The sequence below is a fragment of the Pseudophryne corroboree genome, chromosome 1, assembly GCF_028390025.1.
Source record: "Pseudophryne corroboree isolate aPseCor3 chromosome 1, aPseCor3.hap2, whole genome shotgun sequence".
NCBI lineage: Eukaryota > Metazoa > Chordata > Amphibia > Anura > Myobatrachidae > Pseudophryne > Pseudophryne corroboree.
The window spans coordinates 24,640,375-24,666,444 of NC_086444.1; the positions used below are offsets into that span (position 1 = coordinate 24,640,375).

Here is a 26,070-nt window from a genome sequence, read left to right on the forward strand (position 1 = left end):
GAGGGAAATATTGGAACTATACTGTTCAATCATATAGCGTGTAGATGTTTAATAACTTGCATCTGGCTGCGTTCCGGGAGCGGTGTCCGGTGACTGCGCCACCAAGGGAGGTAATTCCCAGCGCTGGACGCGGAGACCAGAGCAATATTGTTCTGAAAGTAATTCAAAATGTTGGAAAAGGTTTTAATGCACTTTAACATGTCGCGTTTAGTGTTCTGTGCGCAAATCTAGAATTGTAGAAACGTGTGGTTACATTTATGGACTGTTCACTTATAGGAAAGTATTTCCAAAGGAATTTTGTTTTATAAAGCTTTGGCAGAATATTCTCGAGACGTTCTAACGTAGGAAGTGTTAGAATCTGAGACCAGCAAAGTTCGTATGTCATCGTAAAGCACTTCTTTGAAATGCACACGAGGGTTGTGGGTGGGGGGGGTCGCCTGCGTAACATGTACAGCGGGGATTTAGGAAAAAGCAGTTGGCTTTAAGAGTGTCGTGTACATTTGTGGAAGCCATTTGCTGATTATATGACTATTTGAGCCATGTAGATATATTTATTCTGTGTGGTAGATATACTGTATGTCAGAGGAGGAATGCAGTTTACCAGTTCCTGTGAAATGTGAGTTGTACTAATCTTACAGGTATATAGTCAGGATTACTACCTGCTGTATTATGGGGATGTAGTTAAAATTCCGCCAGACAGGATCCCGGCGGTCGAAATACCGACGCTGGAATCCTGAACGGCACCATAATGCCGGCATCAAAATTCCGACGGTGCTCGGGAACCCGGCGACAAAATACCGACGTCTGGAATCCTGAATGTTCGTTTAGCTGGATGCACTCACATCATGCCATGGGGAGTGGGAGGTTAGGTTTAGGCATTAGAAGGGGGTTGGGGTTAGAGTGCAGGGATGGGAAGGGGAGGATTAGGTACCGGGGAGGCAGCGGGGAAGAGAGGGTTTGGCACCTACAAGGGAGGGAGGGGTAGGGAGGAAGGTTAGGGATAGGCACCTACAAGGGAGGGTTAGGTAGGGAGGAGGGTTAGGGTTAGGCACCTACAAGGGAGGGTTAGGTTAGAGGGAAGGGTTAGGGTTAAGCACCTACAAGGGAGGGTTAGGTAGGGAGGAGGGTTAGGCACCTACAAGGGAGGGTTAGGTAGGGAGGAGGGTTAGGGTAAGGCACCTACAAGGGAGGGTTAGGTAGGGAGGAGGGTTAGGGTTAGGCACCTGCAAGGGAGGGTTAGGTAGGGAGGAGGGTTAGGGTTAAGCACCTACAAGGGAGGGTTAGGTTAGAGGGAAGGGTTAGGGTTAAGCACCTACAAGGGAGGGTTAGGTTAGGGGGAAGGGTTAGGGTTAAGCAAATACAAGGGAGGTTTAGGTAGGGAGGAGGGTTAGGGTTAGGCACCTACAAGGGAGGGTTAGGTTAGGTTAGAGGGAAGGGTTAGGGTTAGGCACCTACAAGGGAGGGTTAGGTTAGGTTAGAGGGGAAGGGTTAGGGTTAAGCACCTACAAGGGAGGGTTAGGTTAGAGGGAAGGGTTAGGGTAGTTTCTGGGGGGCTGTCAGGATTCTGATAGGATGCAGCTGTTGGTATTCTGACCGCCAGCATCCCATCCATCTGTATATCATACCGAATCGTATTGTGTTATCTTACTATATAAAGGGCTGATGTGGCTCTGTGTAATGTATCATCTGACCATCCAGAGAGCACTGTACATCTGTGACATCTTTATGCTGTGATTGCCCCAAACCCCTTTAGCAAGGGGCAGTTTGTTTACGTCATTTGAGCAATAAACATCTTGCCTTAGTACGCCTCCATCTGCTTGTATCCTGTGACTGCCAGAGTAGTGCAAAACACTATTCAGTTCTCCGGCTGTTCTGGATTGAGCCCAGTGTCCTCAAGCTGAACCCTCTACCGGCTGCCTGGTGCAGACTGATCCATACGCAGAAGTAGGCGGTAACTGGTTACCCGCCCACTATGCCGTTGGATGGGTCAGTAACAGGTGGATCCCTATGTGTGGTGGAGTAAGCCCACTTGTGTTGCTCTGGGATGAGTAACCACACTCTATTCTATTAGTGGCAAGTTTGTGTTAAGTGTAATAGCACTTTGTGTGCACCATGCCAGTGATATTAGGAAATACTGGACACAAATGAGTGTTTTGTGCCAAGCTTGTAGAGCAGTCGGTGTAGCTCAGTACAGACTGTTCTGTTACGAGGATGGTAATGTCTCTGATGTGTTATTGTATTACAGAATGGACACAATGGAATACGGGCACAAGTGTCTTTGAACAGTAAGTACTGAGTGTGACCATTGTGTGTTCTGTATGAGGTTATAATGTGTGTTAGCCTGCTTCATTGCTGTGTGCGTGTTTCTGCCAGTGTCTGACCCTTGTGTGCATCACAGCGTGTGTCGGCCTGCGAGGAGGAGACTGTACACAACAAGACAATGATGCTTTAATCCAAGCACATTTCTTTATCATCCACTAGGGGTCACTGGAGTACTCTTGGGATATGGACGGGCGTAGCCGAACAAAGGCACTGAATATTCAAATTTAGGACCCTCCCCCCCCTCCATATCCCCAAGTACCTCAGTGTACTTTGCCAGTGTTTTTTCGGTGCTCACAGATGAACATCGGCTTGTGGCAATGGCCACTTTTCAGAAGATTTTTATTTTTATTTTTAATTTTTACACTTCCCGTCCCAGTTTCTGGAAAAACTTGGGTCCGGGATGGTGCCGCTGCAAGGCAGCGTATGGCGTGTCGGTCCTCACAAAGAGCACCCTCACAGCCACAGGCGCTATAGGGCAGCGCATGGCGTGTCGGTCCTCACAAAGAGCACCCTCACAGCCACAGGCAGCCACTGTCTCCTGCAAGCTGAACGGAGCTTACAGAAAGAAGATCCGTTACAGCCAGGATGAGACAAAGAGCTGGAAGAAGGACTGAAACGGAGCTTACAGAGAGCTCGTCACAGCCAGGATGGAGCAAGGTATGGGTGTCAGGGCGGTCAGCTCACGCTGCCGCCCTGCTGTGTGAGTGTTATACTGTACAGGGAGCTGGCCGCCGCTGAGCACGCCGCTGACGGGTCCCGCTGAAGTAGTAAGGACCACTTCTTATATATGAAGTTCCACCTCACTCGTACATGACTCTCCCTGCGCTGAACTAAGCAGAGCGGCCGCACGTCACTCAGACGCCGGCCGCTCTTACTGCTCTGATGGCCCGGCACCGCTACACGCCGCCGACACTCTCCTTGGCTGAACTAAGCAGAGCGGCCGCACGTCACTCAGACGCCGGCCGCTCTCACTGCTCTGATGCGGCACCGCTACACGCCGCCGACACTCTCCGGGCGCTGAACTAAGCAGAGCGGCCGCACGTCACTCAGACGCCGGCCGCTCTCACTGCTCGGATGGCCCGGCACCGCTACACGCCGCCGAGACTCTCCTGGGTACTAAAGAGTGGCCGCACGTCACTCAAGGACGCCGGCCACTCTCCCAGTGAAACACCGCAGACACAGGGAGACTGTGTACTGCTGTAGGAAGGAGCTTCCGGTCAGCTCCCCGGCGCTACATTCAGGCTCTCCTGCTCTCCCTGCACCCGATCCCCGTACGCTGCAGGTAACATGGGGATGCAGGGGGGGGGGGGGGGGGGGAATAATACCCATAGCAGCAGCAAAGGCTGCATGGGTTCAAAATAAACAAGCTGCGCAGCACTTTAAACAATGTACATGTGTACTGTGATATATGTTTCAGCACGTTTTATATATATAATGTATAATGAAGCTTTTGCTGGCAGAACTGTCTATAATATCAGTATGAACTGTGATTATATGTGTAAACACTTTGTATATATATATATAATATATATATGAGGCTTTGGCTGGCAATGGGTTAGCAGTGGCATAACCTATTGCACGTTTAACCATGTTTTCTGTTATTTTTGGTTAAGGTTGCAAGATAAATACACTGCAGGCAGTGCTCATATTAATTGACTAAATGCATATATTTTACTGTATCCTACACCTGGGTTATCACTGTATAATAGGCTATTAAGCATAGTAACTGTATAATAGGCTATTAAGCCTATATTAAAACTGCAGCAAGTAACCTGTACTGTGATTTTCTGTGAAAGCATGGCATGACGGCCATTTTAATCATTGCTGGTTTTCCAGTTATAATTCCAGACCATACACCTCTACTCCACAAGGAGGCGCAGGGGTGTTAGTGGGAATTTTTTACTTCAGGATAATCTAGAACATTCCTGCCCTACATCTTTAAGCCACCAGAAGGCGCAGGGGTGTTAGTAGGAATTTGGTTCGGGTTTCATGCCTATGTGAACTGCTTTTCACATAAAGAACACTTTAGTTTCCTAATAAATATGCTGTTCAGCAATAACATATATATATAGATATATATGCCATATAATAATGTTATTAAGTCGTGCAAGTGTCTGTCTGTTGCCTATTATGATGTCTGTCTACATAGCAAATAAGGCTCTAGTGCAGACTAAAAATGTTAACATTGGCAATTCAAATTAAAACAGCGGTAATCGGAGTCTCAGAATAACTCCGCCAGCGCTAACAAAAGACAATCTTTCCAAAGTGACAATTTTCCTTTGGGTACCAGAGTGTTTATTTCACTAGTCTTATAATTTAATGCACGATTCTATGTCAAATCTCACACCGATAACTACAAGTGAGAAGGGTACATTAGTCCAGCATTCAGATAGTGCGGGGTTTTGGACAACCATACATAATCGTTTCCAAAAGGACGCGATCCGCCATTGGTATATGCGTTTCTGTCAAACATTATAAAAACCACAGATACATTTGGGTCACTAGAATCTATGTATGAAACCATGCCGATCACGGTTCAAAAAAGCTGCAGAGTATATCTGTAAAGCTTCTGCTAACGCCGGTTATTTTCATTGTCGCTAGTTAAGCGCGACAAGGCCAGAGCTTGTTTGCGCCTGAATTTGATATATGTGTAACGGCATTTTATCCCTATAGGATATTCTGCCATTAGCGCATACAGTATACTTGTAACGGTGTTTTATTCCTTTATAAGAAACAGTCACGCCTTGTAACGACAGGACGTTACAGTCAGCAAGCCAGTGGTTTGATGACCTCTTTTACAATTGTGGAAGTGCGTCTTTTCATGTTACATTTGCGAGGTTTCATGACTTCAACTCATATATGTCTCAGCTATTTACAGCTTAGAGTACAAAACTGCTTCTGGCGAACGGTTTGGCAGGTTGTCATTTAGTCTTTGCTGGTTTATAAACCAGGCAATAGTACGCCAACAGAGTCAAAGTTACTTATTCCCCTCTGTTTGAGCAAAATCAAACAGCTCCGTTGCAATATCAATCAGCAAGTCATTTACTACAGTTAGAAAATGGATTTTCTGCAGTTAGTTTTTGCTTATTGCAGCCACAAAATTGTATAATTGCATTTGATCTTCACAATGCGTATTTACCCAGTCCGGTTTCTTCATCATAGGTTCTAGCGTTTGAAAATCGCCACAACCATTAACCATTTCATTTATACCGTTGCTTATCGCTTCCGGTATTTACCAAAGTGATGTTGGAATAATAGCTCATCTCACATAAGAACTATGTATCAACAAAGTTCCTCTATCTTGCGCTACTAAGTTATACTGCGGTAGCAGATTAAGTTCGAAAACAATCACATCTAAGTCTGTCTAAACGATGTCAATTCCTAGGTAAGATTATAAATACGGTAAATCAAAGACTTTTACCTACTACACCAACAAGAACAAAAGTACACGCACACTAGCGGTACATTGGTGTATTCAATTATTAAGAATAAAGATGTGTTTTCAATTTAGTGCACCACCCTTCAATCGCGTTTCCCACAGAGGGACAAGGGTGCGTATACTCTGGACGACAGTCACAGAGAGTCAGGATTTGTAGTTAAAATCAACGCAAAGGTTCTAAAACACGACAGATTCCTGTCGATAAAGGTACTAGAACTCTGTGCATTTTACAATGCAATAGATAAATGTCCTACATCTCTGTGCATTTTACAATGCAATAAATGATTCGCTTTCAGTCTGACCAGGGATAGACTCTGGTTTCTCTTCATAACAAATAAATCTTTCGTTTTTTACTAAAGATTTCTGTGGAGAGGAACAACCGTGAGTTTCATGTAATTTTGTTTTTTCATGCCTGGCTCACGCTGCCCTTAAGCAGTCAAACAAAGCAAAGGCAGTTGCATACTCAACAACCAGTGAGAACCAATAAGCCGCATGGCAAGGCGGTAGGTAACTCAAATCTTCAATGGCTCAGAACGCTATTATGTGAAAATGTCAAGACATCAATCCGTGAGTGGACATCTGTTAGACAGGCGATCTCAACCGTCAGGGTTTGGATCTTAAAAACTGGACATTAAATCCAGAGGTGTTTCATATGTGAGTCCACAGAAGGGGGTTACCCTCAGGTATACATGATGGCATCTCGCCACAATTACAAAAGCTCAGTATGTGTACATCACATTCATGGGGTCATTCAGCATCGTGTATCTGGCTCCACCATTGTCCGCTTCTTTCTTCGTTGCCAAAACGGATCAGAAGACAGTTCGTCACAGTCATACTGGTGGTATCTCATGGGTTTCAGAGAAGTTTGCTTCTCGAATTTTCAAGGAATACTTGCACACGATCTTGGCCCGCTCATAATACGTCCAACCTGTTACATCAGGGAACGTTCTTTTACCCATAGTTACCTATGTACCTATTATCTATGTACCGCAGCTGCGGTTGACGGGGTGAGGGTTCAGACCGCCCTCTTAAAAAAATAGAGCATTACAGTATCGGTTATACCAACCATGTCACGAAATACTAAGCCGCTTAAGGCAGCTCATGACTAAAAAAAAAAAAAAATTTCGTGTGCTTACATAGGGTGTAAACCTCGGAAGTTTCCAACATCATACTTCAAGTACCCGTATTCTGTTAAACAGGATGGGATGGCAAACTGCGTTCATCTGCACTAAGAGGGCAGGTATCTGTGTGGTAAACTTATTTTCAAAGCGTTTGCCTCTATTTGCGTCTGTCAACATCTTTCTACAAGGGGTCACCAAAGTTCAGACTCTATTTATCCCACCTACAGCGCCAGGCGATTTGAGGTTGGGTTTAGATTTTCTTACAGTTTCATATTTTGGAACCCTTTCAACAAATGGGGATTAAGTTTCTCACTTTGGAAAACATTTTTCTTCTAGCCTTGCCTTCGGCAATGGTGCTTCGACAAGGGGTTTGTTTTCATATTTGGGTGCCTTGTATTCCAAGCCACCGTATTTGAGTTTTCTCATGACAAAGCAGATCTTCGGACGAAATCCGCTTTCGTATTCTTCACATCAATATACCAATAGTGGTTCCTGTGTGGACAGCACATTCTAAAATTCTGAATGTGGTACACGCGTTACGCGTTTATATATGTACCGAACGTCTACAGTACGTGATATGAATACGTTGTTGTTATATATGATACTGTAAACTGGGGTTAGCCAGTTTCTCAGCAGACATTATCCAGTTGAATAATAATGACTACAAGTCAGGCTTACTTTAAGGCTAAGTTACAATCGCCTACGTCAGTAATAGTTCATTCCACAGGTTCTGTGGGAATGTCAGACCCAGCGGGTCGTGGAGAGTCTACGACGCGGCTACATAGCCTTCAGTGCACCACGTTTGTGCACGTTTACACGTTATAAATGGTGGCGCCATCAGCATTTAGCTTTGGCTGCCTACTGTTACAAGTATCAAACAGCTCTCCCGCCCACGAGGGAAGCTTTGGTACGTCCCAAGAGTACTCCAGTGACCCCTAGTGGATGATAAAGAAAATAGGATTTTGGTACTTACCAGGTAAATCCTTTTCTTTGAATCCATAGGGGGCACTGGACGCCCACCCAGAGCAGTTTTACCTGGGTTGTTTTAAGCTCAAGGGAGCTTAGTGAACAAATTTAACTTGGATGGTATTAAGCTCAAAGGAGCTTATGGTAACACATTTTCACCGGTTGGTTCAAATTATAAGTTCTATCGGTTAAGCTGTCAACTTTTTAGTTGACAATAAGGTTACGAGTCAACTTTGTGGTTGTCCGTTATGTTATAGGGATTCTCCATTGTCAACCTCTCTATATCCTGTTCGCTCAGTAAAAAACACTGGCAAAGTACACTGAGGTACTTGGGGATATGGAGGGGGGGGAGGGTCCTAAATTTGAATATTCAGTGCCTTTGTTCGGCTACGCCCGTCCATATCCCAAGAGTACTCCAGTGCCCCCTATGGATTCAAAGAAAAGGATTTACCTGGTAAGTACCAAAATCCTATTATCCAAATCATTGTGTGGAAAACCACGTACTGAGTCTCGTTGTGCCATCCTACGGCTCCTAACCCTCTGGGAGCGGCCTGTAACTTCTCTCTGAGCTTTCTATGGTGGCTGCGTCAGCCTTATACCTAGTATTTGTAGTCCTGAGATATACGTTTTGTTTATATGTGAATCGAAACTCTTAAGTAAACATTATTGTTCTCATTTAATGCTCAGAGGTCACTGTGGCCTGCCTCAGACGTAGGCGTGACGCTGCATTTTGTAACCTTTTTTTACCCATACGTCAAGGCACATACGTCAAGGCACATACGTCTTTAATTTCCTCACTGTGCTTTGTATTTTTACTGGTACAACCTGGGAATACGTCGCAGAGAATGTGCTATGCTTGTATTCCTGTCTCCGGGTTTGTTCTCCATAAACCGATGGGCCGGAGACTTGGTAGTTAAAATAACTCTACTGTAAGCAATTCAAACGTTTCCGGGGTTTACCTGGGGAATAGACTGACTTCAAATGTTAATAGAAAGGACGCACACAGTTAGTTTGGAATATACCCTATTGTGCAACAAAGCAAATGCTTTTAATTGTGATAACATACCAGATCTCTCTTCCCAATGTTATGTGCGTCTTCTCCTTACAGCTACTCCTTCCATCTCCTCTGTGAAGTCTGAGAATTCCCAGAGCCTGCCTTCTGTAGGATCTCTGTCCGGTCCGGCTTCCACCACCTCCTCTCTCCTCCCGACAGTGTCTCAGCACTCATCGGCTGTCTCGCTGTCCAGCGTCCCGCAGCCGAGTGACCTCTCATCTAGCTCTCTGGCACAGCTCAACAGGTATGAGGTAGAGACTGTTTAGGATACAACCCTGAAATAAGAATAGTGTCAGGTGCAATGTAAACTGAGCCCCCGGCCGTGTTCGTTATCTCGACGCTCATTCCAAGAAGACGATGATGTTTCCTATCCAAGCACATATCTGATCCGTGTGATGAGATTTTGTCCCTGAGTCTTTTTCTTCAGTAAAGCACTTGCACATTGCAGGGCAGAGTTACTTTGCACACAATAATACGGGTGTGTTTCTGGTGTAGTATTCACAGGCGCTTTCTGCTTCTCCTTCTAGCACTTTGTCCGGGCACCAAAACAGCCTTCCTACAGCGTCCGTATTGTCCTCAACCGTATCTCACGCGGTAAGTGCTTCCAATGTGTTGCCTATTTTTGACACTTATTTTTTTTTTTTTGTAAATGTTAAACAGGCTGCAGCATGTTCAGTTATTTGGCGGATAGCCTATCAGAGTTGCAGGATGTAGAATCCATCGCTTAGCTCGGACACTGTGTGTTGGGGACTGGGAGAGTTGTACACTGCCTTGCTAAAGTATTCGCCCCCCCTTGGCTTTTTACCTATTTCTCCTACATCCACTAGGGGCCACTGCAGATGCAATGGGGATATAGTAAGCAGTAACTGGGAGCTGGCACTTTAAATTTATAACCATGTGACTAGCTCCTCCCCTACTATGTCCCCCCTCCAAGCCAGTCTTAGTTTAGTGCCCAAGGGAGCTGGTCACTTGGGTCTTCTCTGAAGATATTTTGTTACATTACATCCTGTAATTTTAATTTCTCTAACGTCCTAGAGGATGCTGGGGACTCCGTAAGGACCATGGGGAATAGACGGGCTCCGCAGGAGATAGGGCACTTTAAGAAAGCTTTGGATTCTGGGTGTGCACTGGCTCCTCCCTCTATGCCCCTCCTCCAGACCTCAGTTTTACACTGTGCCCAGAGCGAGATGGGTGCACTGCAAGGAGCTCCCTGAGTTCTCTGCCTAGAAAGCATTTTTGTTTGGATTTTTTCTAAATTTTTACAGGGAGCACTGCTGGCAACAGGCTCCCTGCATCGAGGGACTGAGGAGAGAGGGGCAGACCTTCTTGTCTAAGATAGGCTCTGCTTCCTCGGCTACTGGACACCATTAGCTCCAGAGGGGGTGAACGCAGGTTCTTACTGGGCGTCCACCCCCCCAGAGCCGCGCCGCCGTCAGAAGACGTCTCAGGCGGCAGAAGCCTTCAGAGCTTCACTGCGGTAACGCACAGCACTGCAGCTGTGCGTCATTGCTCCCATACACCTCACATACTCCGGTCACTGTAAGGGTGCAGGACGCATGGGGGGGGGGGGCGCCCTGGGCAGCAATATAAACCTCTGCATGGCAAAAAGACTATATACATGTACAGGTGGGCTCTGTACATGTATATAAAAGAGCCCCCAACATTTTTTAATAACTTTGAGCGGGACTGAAGCCCGCCGCCGAGGGGGCGGGGCTTCTCCCTCAGCACTCACCAGCGCCATGGTCTCCAGGGTCATTGCGCTGGGGTGTGTGCTGGCATACTCTCTCTCTGTCTCTCCAAAGGGCCTTAAAGGGGATACTGTCTTCAGAAAAGAGTTTCCCTGTGTGTGTGTGTGAAGTGTGTCGGTACGCGTGTGTCGACATGTTTGACGAGGAAGGCTCGCTTAATGTGGAGGGGGAGTGCTTGAATGTCATATCGCCGTCGACCGCGCCGACACAGGAATGGATGGATATGCTGAATGTCTTAAATGCAAATGTCAATCTATTGCATAAAAGGTTAGACAAGGCAGAAGCTAGGGATCAGTCAGGTACCCAGTCCATGCCTGTCCCTGTGGCGCCAGGACCTTCGGGGCCTCAGAAGCGCTCCATATCCCAAATCGATGACACAGATACCGACACGGATACTGACTCTAGTGTCGACTATGAAGATGCAAAATTACAGCCGAAGGTGGCAAAAGGTATTCGGTACATGATTATTGCCATTAAAGAGGATTTGCATATTACTGAGGAACCCCCTGTCCCTGACACGAGGGTACACATGTATAAAGAGAAAAAGCCTGAAGTCACTTTTCCGTCCTCATTTGAGCTGAGCGAATTGTGCGAAAAGGCTTGGGAATCTCCAGATAGGAGACCACAAGTTCCCAAAAGGATTCTTATGGCGTATCCTTTTCCACAAACGGATAGGATACGATGGGAATCTTCGCCTAAAGTAGACAAGGCGCTGACACGCTTATCCAAAAAGGTGGCACTGCCTTCGCAGGATACGGCTTCCCTCAAGGATCCTGCTGATCGCAGACAGGAAATTACCATGAAGCATATTTACACTCATTCCGGTACTATTGTTAGATCGGCTATGGCGTCGACCTGGGTTTGTAATGCTGTCGTGGCATGGGCAGATTCCTTATCTACGGAGCTTGACACCTTAGATAGGGATGCCATTTTAATGACCATAGAGCATATCAGGGAGGCTGCCTTGTATATGAGAGATGCTCAAAGAGACATTTGTTTACTAAGCTCCAGAATAAACTCTATGTCTATTTCTGCTAGGCGGCTCTTGTGGACCTGACAGTGGACGGGAGACGCCGATTCAAAGCGGCATATTGAGTCCTTGCCTTACAAGGGGGAGGAGTTGTTTGGAGACGGCCTCTCGGACCTTGTCTCTACTGCTACGGCTGGTAAGTCAAATGTCTTACCTTATGTCCCCCCGCAGCATACAAAAAAGGCACCTCATTATCAAATGCAGTCCTTTTTCGTTCCAATAAGAGCAAGAAGGTACGGGGATCGTCGTTTGTTGCCAGAGGAAAAGGCAAGGGAAAAAGGCTGCACACAGCTAGTTCCCAGGAGCAGAAGTCCTCCCCTGCATCTGCAAAGTCCACCGCATGACGCTGGGGCTTCCCGGGGGGAGGCAGATCTAGTGGGGGCTCGTCTTCGGTTTTTCAGCCACGTCTGGGTTCGCTCGCAGGTGGATCCTTGGGCATTAGAGATTGTTTCTCAGGGATACAGGCTGGAATTCGAAGACTTGCCTCCTCGCCGGTTTTTCAAATCGGCTCTGCCGGCTTCCCCGTCAGAGAGGGAGCTAGTGTTGGCAGCAATCCAAAAATTGTATATTCAACAGGTGATTATCACAGTTCCTCATCTCCAGCAAGGAGAGGGATATTACTCAACCCTGTTTGTGGTCCCGAAACCAGACGGTTCGGTCAGACCCATTTTAAATCTAAAATCCCTGAACCTGTACTTGAAGAGGTTCAAGTTCAAAATGGAATCACTCAGGGCGGTCATCGCCAGCCTGGAGGGGGGGGATTGGATGGTGTCCCTGGACATAAAGGATGCTTACCTTCATGTTCCGATATTCCCCCCTCACCAGGCGTTCCTGAGATTTGCGGTGCAGGACTGTCACTACCAATTTCAGACGTTGCCGTTTGGGCTTTCCACGGCCCCGAGAATTTTCACCACGGTAATGGCAGAAATGATGGTGCTCCTGCGCAGGCAGGGTGTCACAATTATCCCATACTTGGACAATCTCCTCATAAAGGCGAGATCTCGGGAGAAGTTGCAGGATAGCGTGTCTCTGTCCATGAAGACGTTGCAGTTACACGGCTGAATTCTCAATATACCGAAGTCCCAGCTAGTTCCTACAACGCGTCTGACCTTTCTGGGCCTGATTCTAGACACAGACCAGAAAAAGGTTTTTCTTCCGATCGAAAAGGTTCAGGAGCTCATAGCCCTGGTCAGGAACCTATTAAAGCCAAAAAAGGTTTCAGTGCATCATTGCACACGTGTCCTGGGGAAGATGGTGGCTTCATACGAGGCCATCTACTTCAGCAGGTTCCATGCAAGGACTTTTCAATGGGACCTCTTGGACAAGTGGTCAGGGTCGCATTTACAAATGCATCAAAGGATCACCCTGTCTCCCAGGACCAGGGTATCTCTCCTGTGGTGGCTGCACAGTGCTCACCTACTAGAGGGTCGCAGATTCGGCATTCAGGACTGGGTCCTGGTGACCACGGACGCAAGCCTTCGAGGTTGGGGAGCGGTCACACTGGGAAGAAATTTCCAAGGTCTCTGGTCAAATCTAGAGACTTGTCTCCACATCAACGTCCTGGAGTTGAGGGCCATATACAACGCCCTGCGTCAAGCGGAGGAATTGCTTCGGGAAAAACCGGTTCTGATTCAGCCAGACAATGTCACGGCAGTGGCTCATGTAAAGGGTGTAGTACGGCTGACCGCCGGTCTCCTGACCGCCGGTCAGCTTACCGACGCCGGGATCCCGGCAGCATACCGACGCCGGGATCCCGGCGGGGAGGGGCGAGTGCAGCAAGCCCCTTGCGGGCTCGCTGCGCTCGCCACGGGTTCTATTCCCACTCTATGGGTGTCATGGACACCCACGAGTGGAAATAGTCCCTGTTGGTCAGCATGCCGACCATCGGGACAGTGACCTGTCGGGCTGGTGGAGGAGGTCATGTGACTGTCGGTCAGCTGACCGGCGGTCACATGAATACCACCCCATGTAAACCGCCAAGGCGGAACTCGAAGCAGAGTGGCCATGGCAGAAGCGACCAGGATTCTACGCTGGGCGGAAGGCCATGTAAGCGCACTATCAGCAGTGTTCATCCCGGGGGTGGACACCTGGAAGGCTGATTTCCTCAGCAGGCACGACCTGCATCCGGGAGAGTGGGGACTTCATCAAGAAGTCTTCACACAGATCACGGGTTGGTGGGGGCTGCCTCAAATAGACATGATGGCGTCCCGTCTCAACAAAAAGCTAAAGCGATATTGCACCAGGTCAAGGGACCCTCAGGCGGTAGCGGTAGACGCTCTGGCGACACCTTGGGTGTTCAGATCGGTCTATGTGTTTCCTCCTCTTCCTCTCATACCCAAGGTGTTGAGAATAGTAAGAATAAGCAGGGTCAGAACAATCCTCATTGTTCCAGATTGGCCACGGAGGACTTGGTATCCGGAGCTGCAAGAGTTGCTCACAGAAGATCCGTGGCCTCTTCCTCTAAGGCAGGACCTGCTGCAGCAGGGGCCCTGCCTGTTCCAAGACTTACCGCGGCTGCGTTTGACGGCATGGCGGTTGAACGCCGGATCCTAGCGGAAAAAGGGATTCCGGAGGAGGTCATTCCTACCCTGAGCAAGGCTAGGAAAGACGTGACGTCGAAACATTATCACCGTTTATGGCGAAAATATGTTTCTTGGTGTGAGGCCAGAGCTGCTCCTACGGAGGAGTTCCAGTTGGGCCGTCTGCTTCACTTCCTTCAAACGGGAGTGAATTTGGGCCTAAAATTAGGGTCCATAAAGGTTCAAATTTCGGCCTTATCCATTTTCTTTCAAAGAGAATTGGCTTCTCTTCCTGAAGTACAGACTTTTGTGAAGGGCGTGCTGCATATTCAGCCTCCCTTTGTACCTCCGGTGGCGCCTTGGGACCTAAACGTGGTATTAAGTTTCCTCAAGTCACCTTAGTTTGAACCACTCAAAACAGTGGAGTTGAAATACCTCACTTGGAAAGTGGTCATGTTGTTGGCCTTAGCTTCTGCAAGGCGGGTTTCGGAATTGGCGGCTTTATCATATAAAAGCCCATACCCGATTTTTCACGTGGATAGGGCAGAGTTGAGGACTCCTCCTCAATTTCTGCCCAAGGTGGTCTCATCTTTTCATATGAACCAACCTATTGTCGTGCCTGTGGCTACTCGGGACTTGGAGGATTCCGAGTCCCTGAATGTGGTCCGGGCTTTGAAGATTTATGTGACCAGAACAGCTAGGATCAGGAAGACCGAAGCTCTGTTTGTTCTGTATGCGGCCAACAAGGTTGGCGTTCCTGCTTCAAAGCAGACTATTGCTCGCTAGATCTGTAATACGATTCAGCAGGCGCATTCTATGGCAGGATTGCCATTGCCTAAATCGGTTAAGGCCCATTCCACTAGGAAGGTGGGCTCCTCTTGGGCGGCTGCCCGGGGGGTCTCGGCACTACAACTGTGCCGAGCTGTTACTTGGTCGGGGTCAAACACCTTTGCAAAGTTCTATAAGTTTGATACCCTGGCTGAGGAGGACCTCCTGTTTGCTCAATCGGTGCTGCACAGTCATCCGCACTCTCCCACCCGTTTGGGAGCTTTGGTATAATCCCCATGGTCCTTACGGAGTCCCCAGCATCCTCTAGGACGTTAGAGAAAATAAGATTTTACTTACCGGTAAATCTATTTCTCGTAGTCCGTAGAGGATGCTGGGCGCCCGTCCCAAGTGCAGACTTCTTCTGCAAGACTTGTATATAGTTATTGCTTACATAAGGGTTATGTTATAGTTGATCGGGTTTGAACCGAGGCTATGTTATTGTTCATACTGTTAACTGGGTAGTTTATCACAAGTTATACGGTGTGATTGGTGTGGGCTGGTATGAATCTCGCCCTTAGATTTACAAAAATCTTTCCTCGTACTGTTCATCTCCTCTGGGCACAGTTTCTCTAACTGAGGTCTGGAGGAGGGACATAGAGGGAGGAGCCAGTGCACACCCAGAATCCAAAGTTTTCTTAAAGTGCCTTATCTCCTGCGGAGCCCGTCTATTCCCCATGGTCCTTACGGAGTCCCCAGCATCCTCTACGGACTACGAGAAATAGATTTACCGATAAGTAAAATCTTATTTCTATTACGTCCTAGAGGATGCTGGGGACTCCAAAAGGACCATGGGGTATAGACGGGATCCGCAGGAGCTTGGGCACACTAAAAAGACTTAAGACTGGGTGTGAACTGGCTCCTCCTTCTATGCCCCTCCTCCAGACCTCAGTTAGACTTTGTGCCCAGGAGTGACTGGATGCACACTAGGGGAGCTCTCCTGAGTTTCTCTAGGAAAAGACTTTTTGTTAGGTTTTTTATTTTCAGGGAGCCCTGCAGCGTGGGAGTGAGGGGAGAGAAGCAGACCTATTTCTGTGAGTCTCAAGGCTCTGCTTCTCGGCTACTGGACACCATTAGCTCCAGAGGGTTCGATCACTTGGTGCGCCTAGCTGCTTGTTCCCGGAGCCACGCCGTCACCCCCTCACAGAAGCCAGAAGTCGGGTGAGTATGAGAAGAACGGAAGACTTCAGGATGGCAGAAGACTTCAGTGACGGAATGTAAAGCACAGCGGTAACGCTGTGCTCCATGCTCCCACACACACATCACCAACGCTTGTCACTGGGTGCAGGGCGCTGGGGGGGGCATGTTACTGAGGTTACTGAGCCGACAAAAGATCGTAGGTGCCGAGGCACTTTTATTACAGACCCCCGCCGGGCATTTTTTGTATGTTAAAATTTGGCGGGCCGAAGCCGCCGGGAAGGAGGCGGAGCTTCGGTCTGCGGCTCACTCGCGCGCCATTTTCTCCCTACACAGCACCAAGGGAGAGACGCTGCCGGGACCTCCACGTTTTCTGCAAGTATAAGGGGCACCTCCAGTGGGGAGCCGCTGTGGGGTACCAGTTGTGAACTATAAGGCAGCGCTGGGTACACTTAATCTTCTGTGTCCCAATACAGGCGCTGGGGTGTGAGCTGGCATACTCCATCTGTCTCCTCTTCTGGGCTGAATTGTGGGCCTGTCACCTTGCTGGGACGGTTGTGGGTGTCGGTACTGCGTGTCGACATGTCGGAACCTGAATGTTATTCACCAGAGGAGGTTATAGGAGGTGGGGATGTGGGGCTAGAGCTAGCACTGTCGACTCAGCCGACTCCTGATTTACTAGCACTCCTTACTACAATAAATTCCAATGTAGCTTCTTTATCTAAGAGGTTAGATAAGTCTGAGTCACAGACCCAGGTGTGGAAGAAATCTATGGAGGAGGCTTTATCTCAGGTACAGACCCCATCCGGGTCCCATAAGAGGCCTTTTACTCAGGTGGGGGATACGGATACCGACACGGACTCTGATTCCGAGGTCAATTTCACTGAGGCGGCGTTACATCCACGTTTGGTTAAGAGTATTCAGTACATGATTGTGGCTATAAAGGATGTGTTGCAGATTCTGATGAACCTGCGGTGCAGGGAACAAGGATTTGCTTATTCAAGGGGAAGAAACCTGAGGTAAAGTTTCCCCCCTCTCATGAAATGAATACTCTTTGTGAAAAGGCTTGGGAATCGCCGGATAAGAAATGGCAGATTCCCAAGAGGATTTTTATGGCGTATCCTTTTCCCTCTGATGACAGGGAAAAATGAGAGACATCTCCAACCGTTGATAAAGCTCTATCCCGTTTGTCTAAGAAGGTGGCGCTTCCGTCTCCTGACACGGCAGCTCTCAAGGATCCGGCGGATCGCAAGTTGGAGACGTGTCTGAAGTCCATTTTCGCTAATACGGGTGCATTGCTCAGACCTGCTGTGGCGTCGGTATGGGTGAGTAGTGCTATTGCTAAATGGGCGGAGAATTTAGCTAGTGACATGGATACTATTGATAAAGGTAATGTCCTTCTAACTCTCGGTTATATTAAGGACGCTGCAGATTACCTGAAGGACGCGGCAAGGGACATCTGTCTCTTGGGATCAAGGACCAATGCCATGTCGATATCTGCCAGGAGGGCCTTGTGGATCCATCAATGGAATGCTGATGCCGACTCCAAGAGGTCTATGGAAGCTCTACCCTTTAAAGGTATGGTCTTGTTTGGGGACGGCCTGGCGGACCTAGTCTCGACCGCGGGTAAGTCCTCTTTTCTTCCTTATGTTCCCACAGAACAGAAGAAGGCACCACATCAGCAAATGCAGTCCTTTCGTCACAATAAATACAGGCGTGGAAAGGGTTCGTCTTTCCTCGCCTCAAAGGGTAGAGGACGGGGAAGAAAAATTCCTGCAACCTCAGGTGCACAGGACCAGAAGTCCTCCCCGGCTGCTACCAAGTCCACCGCATGACGCTGGGGCTTACCTGGGGGAGTCCGGACCGGTGGGGGGCCGTCTTCAGGTATTCAGCCAGGTCTGGATTCAATCAGACCTGGATCCTAGGGTGTTAGAAATAGTGTCTCAAGGATACAAACTGGAGTTTCAGGAGATGCCCCCTCACCAGTTCTTCATTTCGGCATTACCAGTGGTTCTTCCGGACAGGGAGGTGATCCGGGCGGCCCTTCTAAAATTGTGTCTACAGAGGGTCATTGTTCCCGTCCCTCCGTCCTAGCGGGTGGGGGGGGGGGTTCTACTCGAGCCTCTTTGTGGTACCGAAACCGGACGGTTCGGTCAGACCAATTCTAAATCTAAAATCCCTCAATCCATACTTGAAAGTCTTCAAGTTCAAGATGGAATCCCTTCGAGCGGTGATTGCCAGCCTGGAGGGAGGGGGATTTTATGGCGTCAGTCGACATAAAGGATGCCTACTTACATGTGCCGATATATCCTCCGCACAGGCTTTCCTCGGGTTTGCGATACAGGATTCTCATTACCAATTTCAGACGTTGCCGTTTGGGCTTTCCATGGCTCCGAGGATTTTCACCAAGGTCATGGCGGAAATTATGGTTGTTCTTCGCAAACAAGGGGTTTCACTTATCCCGTACTTGGACGATCTCCTGATCAAGGCGAGGTCCAAGGAACGATTGCTGACAAGTGTAGAGTTGTCTCTATCGGTTCTGCGACAACACGGATGGGTCCTCAAATTGCCGAAATCCCAGTTGATTCCGACCACTCGGCTTCCTTTTCTGGGCATGATTCTGGACACGGAGTTACAGAAGGTATTCCTTCCAGAAGAAAAGGCTCTGGAATTGCAGACGATGGTCAGAGAACTTCTGAAGCCGACGAGTGTGTCGATCCATCATTGTACTCTGGTTCTGGGGAAGATGGTTGCGGCGTACGAAGCCATTCCATACGGCAGATTTCACGCCCGCGTGTTTCAGTGGGACTTGCTGAGCTAATGGTCTGGGTCTCATCTACACATTCACCGGAAGATAAGTCTATCTCCCAGAGCCAGAATTTCTCTCCTGTGGTGGCTACAAGCTCATCACCTCCTGGGGGGACGCCGATTCGGTATCCAGGATTGGGTACTTCTGACAACAGATGCAAGTCTCCGGGGCTGGGGCGCAGTCACCCAAGGAAGAAATTTCCATGGAAAATGGTCGCTCCAGGAAGCCTGTCTCCACATAAATGTTATAGAGTTAAGAGCCATTTACAACGGCCTGCTCCAAGCAAGAAGTCTTCTTCAGGGTCGACCGGTCCTGGTACAGTCAGACAACATCACAGCGGTGGCCCATATAAACCGGCAAGGCGGAACGAGGAGCAGAGCAGCAATGGCGGAGGCCACAAAGATACTTTGCTGGGCGGAACAACACGTCAGCGCACTGTCAGCAGTTTTCCTACCGGGGGTGGACAACTGGGAAGCGGATTTCCTCAGCAGACACGACCTCCATTCGGGAGAGTGGGCTCTGCACCAAGAGGTATTTGCAGAAGTGACAAGACGCTGGGGAATTCCGTTGATAGACATGATGGCGTCTCGGCTCAACAAGAAGCTCCCGAGGTATTGTTCCGGGTCAAGGGACCCACAAGCCACGGAGGTGGACGCCCTGGTGTCTCCGTGGGTCTTCCAGTCGGTGTAGGTGTTCCCTCCTCTTCCTCTCATTCCAAAGGTGCTGGGGATCATTCGTCGAGCAAGGGTTCAGGCGATTCTCGTCGTCCCAGACTGGCCAAGAAGGGCCTGGTACCCGGATCTTCAGGACTTACTGGTGGAAGATCCTTGGCCGCTTCCTCTAAGAGAGGATCTGTTGTTACAGGGTCCATGCGTGTTTCCGGACTTACCGCGGTTGAGTTTGACGGCATGGAGGTTGAGCGCCAGATCTTAGCTCGTAAGGGTATTCCCAGGGAGGTCATTCCAATCCTCATTAAGGCTAGGAAAGAGGTTACGGCGAAACATTGGTGTGAGGTTAATAAGGCTCCTGCGGAGGAGTTTCACTTGAGTCGTTTTCTCCACTTTTTACAGGCGGGTGTAGATACAGGCCTGAAATTGGGTTCCATCAAAGTGCAAATTTCGGCTTTGTCTATTTTCTTTCAAGAAGAGTTAGCTGCCCTCCCAGAGGTTCAGACTTTTGTGAAGGGTGTAATGCATATCAATCCACCGTTTGTACCGCCTGTAGCGCCATGGGACCTTGATGTCGTCTTACGGATCCTCATGTCTTCCTGGTTTGAACCTTTGCGGACGGTGGAATTAAAATTTCTCACTTGGAAGGTTGTAATGTTTTGGCGCTGGCAACTGCCAGGCGAGTATCGGAATTGGCAGCTTTATCTCATAAGAGTCCGTACTTGATTTTTCATGCGGATAGGGCGGAATTGAGGACTCGTCAACAATTTCTACCGAAGGTGGTTTCGTCATTTCACATTAACCAACCTATTGTGGTTCCGGTAGCTACGGAAGAAGTGGCGATTCCAAAATCTCTGGATGTTGTAAGAGCGTTAAAAGTTTACGTTTCTAGGACAGCTGTTACTAGGAAAACTGAAGCGTTGTTTGTTTTGTATGCGGCCAACAAGGTTGGTCATCCCGCGTCAAAACAGACTATTGTACGCTGGATTTGTAGTACGATCCAGCAAGCTCCTTCTTCGGTGGGGTTGCCGGTGCCGAAGTCGGTTAAAGCCCATTCTACCAGAAAGGTGGGCTCATCTTGGGCGGCTGCCCGAGGTGTTTCGGCACTACAGCTTTGCCGAGCGGCTACTTGGTCGGGTTCGAACACTTTTGCTAAATTCTATAAGTTCGATACCCTGGCCGATGAGGACCTGGCGTTTGCTCAGTCGGTGCTGCAGAGTCGTCCGCACTCTCCCGCCTGTTCTGGAGCTTTGGTATAATCCCCATGGTCCTTTTGGAGTCCCCAGCATCCTCTAGGACTTAAAAGAAAATAGGATTTTGGTACTCACCGTTAAATCCTTTTCTCCTAGTCCGTAGAGGATGCTGGGCGCCCGGTCCCAGTGCGGACTATTACTTGCATTATATATTTTCTTACTGGTTAAGTTCGGTTATACACGACTTGTGTATTGGTTTGTTGCAGCTGGTTGCTGGAGTTTTATGCATACTGTTATCTGTGTTGGCGTTATTCCGGTTGTACGGTAAGTTTATGGTGTGGGCTGGTAATTTGGTAGCCCTTAGTTAAGACAAAAATCTTTCCTTGTAATGTCCGTCTCTCCTGGGCACAGTTCCTATAACTGAGGTCTGGAGGAGGGGCATATAGGGAGGAGCCAGTTCACACCCAGTCTTAAGTCTTTTTAGTGTGCCCAAGCTCCTGCGGATCCCGTCTATACCCTATGGTCCTTTTGGAGTCCCCAGCATCCTCTACGGACTAGGAGAAAAGGATTTAACGGTGAGTACCAAAATCCTATTTTTTTCCCTCTTACGTCCTAGAGGATGCTGGGGACTCCGTAAGGACCATGGGGTATAGACGGGCTCTGCAGGAGACATGGGCACTATAAAGAAATTTTAGTATGGGTGTGCACTGGCTCCTCCCTCTATGCCCCTCCTCCAGACCTCAGTTAGATCCTGTGCCCAGAGGAGACTGGGTGCACTGCAGGGGAGCTCTCCGGAGTTTCTCTGAAAAATAATATTGTTTTTTATTTTCAGGGAGCACTGCTGGCAACAGGCTCCCTGCATCGTGGGACTGAGGAGAGAGAAGCAGACCTACTTAAGTGATAGGCTATGCTTCTTAGGCTACTGGACGCCATTAGCTCCAGAGGGAGTCTGAACGCAGGTCTCCCCCCGCCGTTCGTCCCAGAGCCGCGCCGCCGTCCTCCTCACAGAGCCGGAAGACAGAAGCCGGGTGAGTATAAGAAGAAAAGAAGACTTCAAGGCGGTAGAAGGCTTCAGATCTTCCCTGAGGTAAGCGTGCAGCGGTAACGCTGCGCGCCATTGTTCCCACACACTACACACACTGGCAGGCACTGTTAGGTGCAGGGCGCAGGGGGGGCGCCCTGGGCAGCAATATAAACCTCTAGGCTGGCATTTATATTGATATAGGCTGCGGAAGCAGTTAGTGTATAAATCCCCCGCCAGTTTTTATAAAATTGAGCGGGACCGAAGCCCGCCGCTGGAGGGGGCGGAGCTTGGTCCCTCAGCACTAACCAGTGCCATTTTCTCCACAGAGCACTGCAGCGACGCTGGCTCCCTGCTGAAGACGGTGACAGAGGGCAGAAAAAGAGGGGGGGGGGGGGGGCACTTGTATGGCGCAGTGAGTGTATTACACGGTTATTATATATAAAAACTGTGCTACATACCCATGCCAATGCAATTGCCGGTCTGAGTAAAGCACCCGTATGCGTATAGATAGATTTTAAGGCAGTCTCCTGTCTGCGATCAGCAGGATCCTTGAGGGCTGCCGTGTCTGGAGATGGCAGCGCCACCTTCTTGGACAGACGCATTAAAGCCTTGTCCACCTTGGGCGAAGATTCCCACCGTACTCTGTCCTGTGCAGGGAAAGGGTACGCCATAAGAATCCTCTTGGGAATCTGCAGTTTCTTGTCTGGAGTTTCCCAAGCTTTTTCACATAACGCGTTCAGCTCATGAGATGGGGAAAAGGTTACCTCAAGTCTCTTTTCCTTAAACATGCGCACCCTCGTGTCAGGGACAGAGGGGTCATCTGTGATATGCAAAACATCTTTTATTGCAATAATCATATAACGAATACTTTTGGCCACCCTTGGGTGTAACCTCGCCTCCTCATAGTCGACACTGGAGTCAGAATCCGTGTCGGTATCAGTGTCTGCTATTTGGGATATGGGACGTTTTTGAGACCCAGAAGGGCCCGGTGACCCACTCGAAGCCGTGGATTGACTCACTGCTTTTTCCCTGGACTCTGCTTTGTCCAATCTCTTATGTAATAAGGTCACATTTGCATTGGACAGATACCTTGTCAGCTGACCTGGATACCCTAGACAGGGATACCATTTTATTGATCTTAGGTCACATTAAAGACGCAGTCTTATATATGAGAGACGCTCAGAGAGACGTTGGGCTGCTAGGTTCAAGAGCCAACGCCATGGCGATTTCTGCTAGACGAGCCCTGTGGACCCGACAATGGACGGGTGATGCCAACTCAAAGAAGCATATGGAGGTTTTACCTTACAAAGGTGAAGTTTTATTTGGGGATGGTCTCGCGGACCGCGTTGCCACAGCTACCGCGGGTAAATCTACCTTTTTGCCTTTTGTTCCCCCACAGCAAAAGAAAACTCCACAATATCAGATGCAGTCCTTTCGGTCGCATAAGTCCAGAAGAGGTCGGGGCTCCTCATTCCTCGCCAGAGGTAAGGGTAGAGGAAAGAGAGCGCCTGCTTCGGCTAGTTCCCAGGAGCAGAAGTCCTCCCTGGCTTCTGATAAATCCACCGCATGACGCTGGGGCTCCACTGAGGGAGTCCGCACCGGTGGGGGCACGTCTTCGACTCTTCAGCCAGGTCTGGGTTCTTTCAGACATGGATCCTTGGGCGATGGAAATTGTATCCCAAGGCTACAAACTGGAATTCGAAGAGGTGCCCCCTCGCAGATTTTTCAAGTCGGCCTTGCCAGCTTCTCTTCCGGAGAGGGAAGTAGTATTGGCTGCAATTCAAAAGCTGTGTCAACAGCAAGTGATTGTCAAGGTTCCCCTGATCCAACAGGGGCAAGGGTACTATTCAACCCTGTTCGTGGTCCCGAAGCCGGATGGTTCGGTCAGACCCATTTTGAATCTAAAATCCCTAAACCTGTACTTGAAAAAGTTCAAATTCAAGATGGAATCGCTCCGGGCAGTGATCTCCAGCCTGGAAGGGGGGGATTTTATGGTATCACTGGACGCGAAGGATGCCTATCTTCATGTCCCCATATATCCTCCTCATCAGGAGTACCTGAGATTCGCTGTACAGGACTGTCATTACCAGTTTCAGACGTTGCCGTTTGGGCTTTCCACGGCACCAAGGATTTTCACCAAGGTGATGGCGGAAATGATGGTGCTCCTGCGCAGTTGAGGAGTCACAATTATCCCGTACTTGGATGATGATCTGATAAAAGCGAGATCGAGAGATCAATTGCTAAAGAGCGTGTCGCTCTCCCTGAGAGTGCTACAACAGCACGGTTGGATTCTCAATATGCCAAAGTCACAATTGGTTCCAACGACTCGACTATCATTCCTAGGGATGATTCTGGACACGGAACAGAAGAGGGTTTTTCTCCCAATGGAAAAAGCCCAGGACCTCCAGAACATGGTCAGAGACCTGCTAAAACCAAAAAGAGTGTCTGTTCATCAATGCACTCGAGTTCTGGGGAAAATGGTAGCAGCCTACGAGGCCATCCCCTTCGGCAGGTTCCATGCGAGGACATTTCAGTGGGACCTTCTGGACAAGTGGTCAGGGTCTCATCTACAACTACATCAGAAGATAAGCCTGTCCCCCAGGGCCAGGGTGTCTCTCCTGTGGTGGCTGCAGAGTGCTCACCTTCTAGAGGGTCGCAGGTTCGGCATTCAGGACTGGGTTCTGTTAACCACGGACGCGAGCCTCAGGGGCTGGGGAGCAGTCACACAAGGAAGAAATTTTCAGGGACTATGGTCAAGCCAGGAGGCTTGTCTACACATCAACTTGCTGGAATTGAGGGCCATATACAACGGCCTACGACAAGCGGAGAATCTTCTTCGCGACCTACCGGTGCTGATTCAATCAGACAACGTCACAGCCGTGGCTCATATAAACCGCCAAGGCGGGACAAGGAGCAGAGTGGCAATGGCAGAAGCCACCAGGATTCTTCGCTGGGCGGAAAATCACGTAAGCGTTCTGTCAGTTGTCTTCATACCGGGAGTGGACAACTGGGAAGCAGACTTCCTCAGCAGAGACGATCTACATCCAGGAGAGTGGGGTCTTCATCAAGAAGTCTTTGCAGAAATAACAAGTTGTTGGGGACTTCCTCAAATAGACATGATGGCGTCACGCCTCAACAAAAAGCTTCGGAGGTATTGTGCCAGGTCAAGGGACCCTCAGGCAGTAGTGGTAGACGCCCTGGTGACACCATGGGTGTTTCAGTCGGTCTGTGTGTTCCCTCCTCTGCCTCTCATCTCAAAAATATTGAGAATCAAAAGACGAAAAAGAGTGCAAACAATACTCGTTCCAGATTGGCCTCAAAGGGCCTGGTATTCGGATCTTCAGGAAATGATCACAGAAGATCCGTGGCCTCTTCCTCTCAGGGAGGACCTGTTGCAGCAAGGGCCGTGCGTATTCCAAGACTTACCGCGGCTACGTTTGACGGCATGGCGGTTGAACACTGGATCCTAGCTGGGAGAGGTATTCCGGAGGAAGTCATCCCTACTCTGATAAAGGCTAGGAAGGAGGTGACGGCGAAACATTATCACCGTATTTGGAGGAAGTATGTATCTTGGTGTGAAGCCAAGAATGCTCCTACGGAAGATTTCCATCTGGGCCGTTTTCTCCACTTTCTACAGACAGGAGTGGATATGGGCCTGAAGTTAGGCTCCATTAAGGTACAGATTTCGGCCCTATCTATATTCTTTCAGAAGGAATTGGCTTCTCTCCCAGAAGTCCAGACTTTTGTGAAGGGAGTGCTGCACATCCAGCCTCCTTTTGTGCCACCGGTGGCACCTTGGGACCTTAACGTGGTGTTAAGTTTCCTAAAATCTCACTGGTTTGAACCTCTTCAAACGGTGGAATTAAAATTTCTCTCTTGGAAGGTGGTCATGTTATTGGCCCTGGCATCTGCAAGGCGGGTGTCCGAATTGGCGGCCTTGTCGCCTTTTCTATGTGGATAGAGCTGAGTTGAGGACTCGTCCTCAATTTTTGCCTAAGGTGGTTTCTTCATTTCATATGAACCAACCTATTGTGGTGCCGGTGGCTACGGGTGACTTGGAGAACTCCAATTCCCTGGATGTAGTCAGGGCCTTAAAAATTTATGTAGCCAGGACGGTTAGGGTTAGGAAAACAGAGGCTCTGTTTGTCCTGTATACAGCCAACAAGGTTGGCGCTCCTGCGTCTAAGCAGACCATTGCTCGCTGGATTTGTAACA

The 26,070-nt window shown here is 48.9% G+C and overlaps 1 protein-coding gene and 2 non-coding genes across 12 annotated transcripts in view; all 3 read left to right on the forward strand.

Annotated features, from left to right (window-relative positions):
- The window catches only part of UBAP2 (ubiquitin associated protein 2), a 186,256-nt gene that overhangs the window by 102,457 nt on the left and 57,729 nt on the right, over positions 1–26,070 (forward strand). For all 10 annotated transcript variants that reach the window (XM_063957893.1, XM_063957859.1, XM_063957926.1 and 7 more), the window contains exons 16-18: positions 2,246–2,285; positions 8,957–9,146; positions 9,430–9,496. In XM_063957893.1, the coding sequence (XP_063813963.1) occupies positions 2,246–2,285; positions 8,957–9,146; positions 9,430–9,496 (297 nt within the window). The remainder of the gene's footprint in view (positions 1–2,245; positions 2,286–8,956; positions 9,147–9,429; positions 9,497–26,070) is intronic.
- Positions 6,071–6,186, forward strand: LOC134961819 (U5 spliceosomal RNA). Its single transcript, XR_010187967.1, has one exon. It is a non-coding gene; the product is annotated as a U5 spliceosomal RNA (small nuclear RNA).
- LOC134932879 (small nucleolar RNA SNORD121A) lies at positions 9,248–9,326 on the forward strand. The gene has a single exon (XR_010179520.1). It is a non-coding gene; the product is annotated as a small nucleolar RNA SNORD121A (small nucleolar RNA).